Here is a 6,715-nt window from a genome sequence, read left to right as displayed (position 1 = left end):
CGCGCTAACCCGGGGCGGAAGTCTGCTACTGTTGTAAGTGGAAGCTTTGACGCTCATTGTGGTCTGACGTCAGCTAGCTCGATCCCGGGTTGGACTGACAAGCTAAACGATCTATCGATCCTGTTCGGATTTCCGCGGATGCTATTATAAGCACACGGATCAAACCTTTATGTCAGCAGTTAAAAGGGCAACTCAGTATTTAGCTGACGAGACCGTAACTTCCATCGTTCGCGTCGCCGGTGCGCGTGCATGCGGTGGGAGGCGTCTAAACTCACAGTTACGGTTAGCTTGTTGTAAAAATGTAGCATCTGTGTGTGTTCTGGGTCGCTCTGACGTCACTGTAACGTAACGCAGGCCAGTAACGCAGAAGCCATTGTTATCTCAAAGATCTGCTTTTTCCTTTTCTTTCAGGATGGACTGAACCTCAAACCCTGCTCGGGTTTCCCCTCACAGCCTTCATCCCCCCCCAGATCTCCTGCACCTTTTGAATTGGGAAGGCAGTAATCCCGGCTGCCCATGTAACAGAAGCGCTCCATTCTGCCACCGGCCTCGCCCTCCGGGGGGGGTGGGGGGGGGTGATTGAGTTTGAGCTCACAGCAGTGTGCAGATCACATTTGCCCACTTGAACAGTTCACGCCGGGCTCTTCTCCTTCATTATTTATTCATATATTCACAGCAGGACGTCCCCGATCAGCCGCCCACACAGCACGCCGTGCTCTCAGGCCCACGTTGGGGAGATTCCATCCAACCAGAAGTAGCCTCATGTCAGCAGTCAAACCCGCTTTAATGTCTGGTCTCTAGCAAAGAGGTGCACCGCGCCATGGATCACAGCCTTCTGTAACTCAGGGCTGCTTCCAGATTATAATCTGACAGCAGGTGAGACGAGCGAGCCTTTAAGCCATGCTGTCTGGGGTGCAGCCGTGCTTCCAGTTGCTCCGGATCGGTTCGTCTGCTGGAGACTCGGCGCGCGACCTGTACACGTTCAGGCCGTCGCTGAGCCACTCCGTGTTCCGCCTGGGCCGGGCTGCGGAGCTCTGCGACGTCACGCTGGACTCGGCATCGGTGTCCCGGATCCACGCCGAGCTGCACGCCGAGAAGGAGGCGAGTGGGGGTGAAGCGGCGCCGGCGGAGGAGGGCTGGAGGGTCCACGTCAAGGACAGGAGCAGTCACGGTAGGAGAGAGAGAGAGAAACACACACACACACACACACACACCTCAAAAAGAAACGTTCACACACACACACACAAAAAGCAGAACTTCATGGGTGACACAGAAACACGACAGAATCTGAAACGGAAACGCGCTTCAGATTCTGACACTCGACACTTGAGCTGAGCTTAAATCCACACAGGCGGCTGACATGCAGAAAAGATGAATAATAATGATTTAAATAGCAAATATCATGTCTTTAATATTAGTTTTAAATATGAGAAAACACCAAACGAGTAAGAGAGTCGGGCTCCAGACAAATCCAACTCGCACAATGAGCTAATTTATAACCTGTAACCATGGAAACCATGAAATCTCAGCAAAAGGCAGCACTTCAGTACTTGTAGTTTTTGTGAATAAAGTATCCTGACAAGATATGAGGTTGTGTTTTGAGGTTTGGTCCAGGAATAGAATAAGGCGGATGACCGTTAAAAGGATGTTACTTTGTTTAATTTGGAAGGTTTGCTGCTGCTGTTGTTTTTTGGGGTTATTTATTCAAAATAAAAAAAAATCTGAAATGTTACATTCACGATGAACATTTTGACTATTTTTCTTACTTTATGAATTCAATTGAAAACCTTCCGTCGCGGCCTCACGAGGAAGAAATGGCAAAATATAGCCAGTAAAATCTTCAAAGACAAATGAGCTCAGACACAATTTTAAGCAGCAATAAATCTGCAACGATGTCACAGGTACAAAATTATACCTCTCGATAAGCGCTGAATGAAAAGATCCATGAAACTTAAAATATGCACATACTTAGAAAATCAACCAGGCTTGGGCTTTCCTTTTTTCTTGGTGGGGTTTTAAATGGAGCCGATCATCCTAAACTGCAGAAGGAAGAATAAAAAAAAAAAACAGAAGGAGGAATAATGGTGAGGAATTCAAGATTAAGGTGCTCCATCTGTGGATGTGATTTAAGAAGGGAAATGGCCGTCCATCGAACGCTGCGGGAGGTCAGAGGCGTCCCGTCTCCCCGCCGTGGCCGTCTAATCGTCCTCGGTGAAATCTGCGGTGCACAGGAGGGGGGTAAGGAGGTGAGCAGAGGAGGTCTGACGGGGCTCGCAGCCTCACCCGAACCCTCACAGTCTTAATTTTTCCGAGTAATTTCACAGTCCGTTTCCCACATTCTTCCCTCCCGCTCTTAAAAGGACATTCTGCTATTCGCAGTGCGTTTTCTCATTTAGCGCTGCGCCGCCGCGGCCGTTTGATCGCCTCGTCGCCTTCCAGCTCCTCATCCTGCTCCATTTCACAGACTGCTTTCCATTCCGCCTCAGTTCCGGAAGCTGTAAACACCGCGGATAATTAAGGAGTTTTATTTTGGCACGCCGCTTGCCGCGTCCTCCGTCTCGTTTCCCGAGCTGAGAGTTGGGCGACATCGCCTTCGCTTGCGGCGCTGCTGTTTGTGTGTTTGTTTGACCTCACTGCGTGACCTGGTGACACGTTTCATCATTGGCAGGCACCTGGGTTAACGAGGTCCGCCTCCAGCCTGGCGTCCAATGGGAGCTCTCGGACAGTGACACCCTGACTTTCGGTGGCCAGTCGACTCAAGGGAGCCCCGAGTTCTACTTCCTGTTCCAGAAGGTCAAAGTCCGCCCGCTCGACTTCGATGCGATTACAATTCCAAAGGTAAACCCCCGGGCTGCTCTCGACCCGGTTGCTTCTGGTTCCAGTTCCAGAACAGAACCAACATCAGGATCAGCAGATCTAAACTCACTGCTTCTGTAGCGCTTGAATGGAAAAGGCTAAAGAGGTGATTTAAGTTAGTTCTTACAGTATATTTCGTCTTCTAGGCAGGAACCTTCTCCTCCGACTTACAGAACAGGATCAGAACCAATCTGGACCGTAAGGTGGCCGCCAACCTGGACCTGTCCAAGCTGTCCATCAACCGTGCCAGCGTCGTCCTCAACTCCATCGGCAGCCTGAGTAAGATGAGGGGCAGCACCTGGACCTTCCAGAGGAGCTACAGCCACGAGGGCGCCACCTCCGACCCCGGCTCCTCCTACTCGCCTCCCCTGGCCGCGGGCTTCTCCTCCCTGCTCCCCTCTTCCACGCCTCCGGCGCTCTCCCACGCGACTCCGGCGCCGACGACAAAGTCCCTCCAGCCGACCTCCAGGAGCAGGAGGAAGTCCGCTCACACGGTGCTCCTCGAGGACGACAGCTCAGACGAGCCCAGAAGTCGAGGAGGTGAGGCTAAAAGAATGAAATCTAAATCACCGGACCGGTTACGTCCTCAGACGACCCAGTCGTCTTTAAATGCGTCTCATTTATCAGAATGTGGGCTGCGCTTCACAGTTTCATCTCAAAAACGTTTTCCTGTCTGAATTTTGAACGGATGTTGCATCCAGTGGGGAAACGGAGGATCTGAAAGTGGTAGTTCCTCTAAAACACGTCAATAAAGGAAAACGAACTCGCACTTCTGTCCTGAAGGCGAAACTTTGGACCTCCCTTTGAAATCAGCCTTTTCTTGTCGCCCTCGTGATCGTTGAAGTCGTTTGTCCTCTGACATGACATCATCTCGATGCTCAGCTCCAGCAGGAGTCGTGGATGACGGGCCGAGACCGAGGGGGAGGAAGAGGAGGCGCCTCTACAGATCGGAGTCGGAGGGCCTCGGCGGTCCTCCGCCTCCTCTTTCTCTGCAGCACAAGAAGAACGACATCCGACGGCCGCTGGAGCTCAAGCCCTTCCCCGTTGGCATCAGGACCATTGGCAGTTCCCATGGCGCCGTGACCAACAGCAGATTAAACCGCCACGTCATCCCGGCGCCGTTTTCCAGCCCCGTTGTTCACAAGCAGGCGGTGCAGACGGTGCACCGGGTCCCGGCGGCGGCGGCGACGCGGGGCCACATCGCAGCCTTCTGCCATCAGAAAGCTGCATACGGTTCTCCGAGAGGCCGACGGAGAGCCAACAGCTCCCCGGTGTTCTCCCCTCTAGTGGTCGGAGGAGAGAACTACAGCCTGGCCTCCCCTTCGGTGAGGGTCCGCACAGAAGGCAGAGCGCAGTTCAACCGGCTTCACCATCCGGCGAGGTGAGCGGCTGCAGGAAGCAGATTCTTTTATTCCTGAATGAATCTATTCCTCTTTACTGGCGACTCCTCTGGATGATCTTTTCCTGTCCTCCTCCTCATCTCGCAGCAAACGCCGAGGCCGACCCAGAAAACACCCCCTCCTCCCCCCTCAGCCCTCCCTGCCCTCGCCATCCTCCTCATCCTCCTCTTCCACCTCCTCGGCCTCTTCCTCCTCGGAGTCCTCGTCTTCCTCCTCTGACGACGAGGACGACGAAGACGAGGACGAGGAGGCGACCGGCGGGGCGGTGGAGCCGTGCGCGGCGCCGCGGTGCCGGCTGCCCCAGCAGGACACGGTGCAGTGGATCCAGTGCGACGTGTGCGACGCCTGGTACCACATCGACTGTCTGCACATCGACCGCAAGAAGCTCCTGAGGGACCCCAACGCCGACTTCCACTGCGGCTGCCGCTGAGGGGGTGGAAGCGGAGTCGGGTCGGACCGCACGTCGTCGCGTTCTCAATTCGTATCATGAAATGAGCTGCTTCTACTTCCAACGGCAACTGAGCCGCTCTTCTCAAGCACACAGGGCTTCTTTCTTTTTTTTGGGGGGGGGGGGGGGGGGCGATGCCCTAGTGACAGAGCAACCACACCGCTGCCTTGCTAAACTTTTCCCCGCTCGGTGTAAAGGTGCCAAAATCCGAGCCCGAAGAGGCACGTTCCAAACGGGGCGGGGGGGGCTGTCTTTGACCAGGATTCACTATTAGCCACTAGGTGAATTATTCAGGGCAGGACGGGGGCCCTAAGTGACCATTTACCACCAACAACCACAGATCACCACCAGGCTGGGAGTTCCCACTACCCAGCGGACTGAGATGAGAGCTCCAGCGCTGCGCTCCTGGGTTCAGCAGGCGCGGCAGGCAGCCATCTTTGCCGCTGACGGGAGGCGCTCTCCGGACGGGACTCGCATGCTGGACGAGACGACCCTGCAGCAGAAGCAGCTGCAGGGTGGAGCGTGTCACTGGGGGACTGGGGGGGGGTCATCGTGGGTCTGCTGCCGGATCGGGAGGAATAACGGTGATTTATAATCTGATGCAACAGGAGGAGCCGATCAGGAACACGATCCTCAGATCAGTCGTCACACAGCTGGACATGTGACCAGAGGCGACAGGAAGGAGGTGTTCATGTTTGCTCGGGTGCTGTGTGTATGTGGGGGGGGGAATAAAATCCGAGTGGAGAACTCTGAAGCGCCTTTCCCATTATTTAATCACTTCTCTTGGCTCATCCCAAACGCATCAGTTAAACTTTAATCTGCGTAATGGCTCCGACTGATGTTTCATGATGCGTCTCGTCGTGATCATATCGCTGCAGACGTTCTCAAGCAATGACGAAACGCGGCGAAATCAGGTTCCCTTTCATCTTTGGCTCTGCTGTGACTGTCCTGACGCAGAGCTGCCGTCTCAGCGACGGCGGCTCAGAAGGAGCGCCGAAGGAGATGCGCCCAGTTTCTAGATGAAATGTCACCAGATGCACACCGGATCGCTAAAGATAGCGTTTTGGGTCCGTCCTCTCATAAAGTAGCGAATCCCATCTACCAGCATTGGATCAGTCTGCTGCACACGTCACACGTGTACTGTTTCATGTACTGTACTGGTGCATCTCAGCAAATTAGAATAACAAGGAAATGCCATTTCAGAAAGTGAAACTAAAAAGTTCCAAGCATGCCTTTATTTTAGTTTTTATAATTACATTCTAAAGTTCAAAGAAATAAAACGTATCTGAATAATTGGGATATTTCATGTCTGGGGGACGAGTGGAGAAGCTCGGAATCCGAGCGGCGTGATGTCCAGAGTGAAGCGTCCAACCAGTGACGGTTTGATGTCCATTTTGTCTGATCTTATGAGAATTCTAATTTTGAGATCCCAGATTTTCGTTTTTCATGAGATCTGAGCGATAATCATCAAAACATAAAAAGAAAAGGCTTGAAATATTTGTGTAGCAAAGCTCAAATCTGAAAATTTCACTGTTTGCATTAATTTCCAAGAAAATGCCCTTTTTCTTTGATGTTTGCGTTTTCTACGAGTCATCTGTGTTTGATGAGTCAGCAGATGTTTGTGGTTGCTGCCTGCTGGAGAGGAATTAACGTCTTTCCAAATGAATTCTACCTGTAAATAACAAATAAAAACTATTTGTCATCTCTGATCCCTGCAATAAGTGCATTCATTATTAAAACAGCAGGACGCATGGACACGTTGCCACGGCGATTCTGAGCTTGTGCAGCCTCACCAGAAAGCCGGCTGGCAGTCAGTTTAGTGGTCCGTTCATTTTCATGCGATAAAAGTTTTGTCGGTGTTCATTTCGATAAAGTAATTGATCCTGAATACCTTTCATTATTAACCAATCAAAGGATGGGAAGATCATGGGAAGATCAATCAATAATAAAAACACTGCCCTTCCTGACATGACTGAGTTTAGAGTTTGCTGAGATGTTATCAAAACTATCA

General features: G+C 52.1%; 1 protein-coding gene across 1 annotated transcript; it reads left to right on the top strand.

Moving 5' to 3' along the window:
- The first annotated feature begins 900 nt into the window (after positions 1-900).
- On the top strand, positions 901-4,686 carry tcf19l (transcription factor 19 (SC1), like). Its single transcript, XM_068747670.1, has 5 exons — positions 901-1,171; positions 2,669-2,838; positions 3,003-3,396; positions 3,739-4,237; positions 4,344-4,686. Exons 1-5 carry the CDS (start codon positions 901-903, stop codon positions 4,684-4,686), a joined length of 1,677 nt encoding a protein of 558 aa, XP_068603771.1.
- The last annotated feature ends 2,029 nt before the right edge of the window (positions 4,687-6,715 follow it).

This window comes from Brachionichthys hirsutus, chromosome 13 (assembly GCF_040956055.1).
Source record: "Brachionichthys hirsutus isolate HB-005 chromosome 13, CSIRO-AGI_Bhir_v1, whole genome shotgun sequence".
NCBI lineage: Eukaryota > Metazoa > Chordata > Actinopteri > Lophiiformes > Brachionichthyidae > Brachionichthys > Brachionichthys hirsutus.
This window is presented reverse-complemented; position numbering and strand designations above follow the sequence as displayed.

What these genes read in the sequence shown, in the direction of transcription:
- tcf19l (XM_068747670.1), top strand. Translation starts at nt 901, where the DNA reads ATGCTGTCTGGGGTGCAGCCGTGCTTCCAGTTGCTCCGGATCGGTTCG. An exon ending in ATGCGATTACAATTCCAAAG is followed by an intron (nt 2,839 to 3,002) that starts GTAAACCCCCGG and finishes TTCGTCTTCTAG; the next exon opens with GCAGGAACCTTCTCCTCCGA. An exon ending in CGGCTTCACCATCCGGCGAG is followed by an intron (nt 4,238 to 4,343) that starts GTGAGCGGCTGC and finishes CTCATCTCGCAG; the next exon opens with CAAACGCCGAGGCCGACCCA.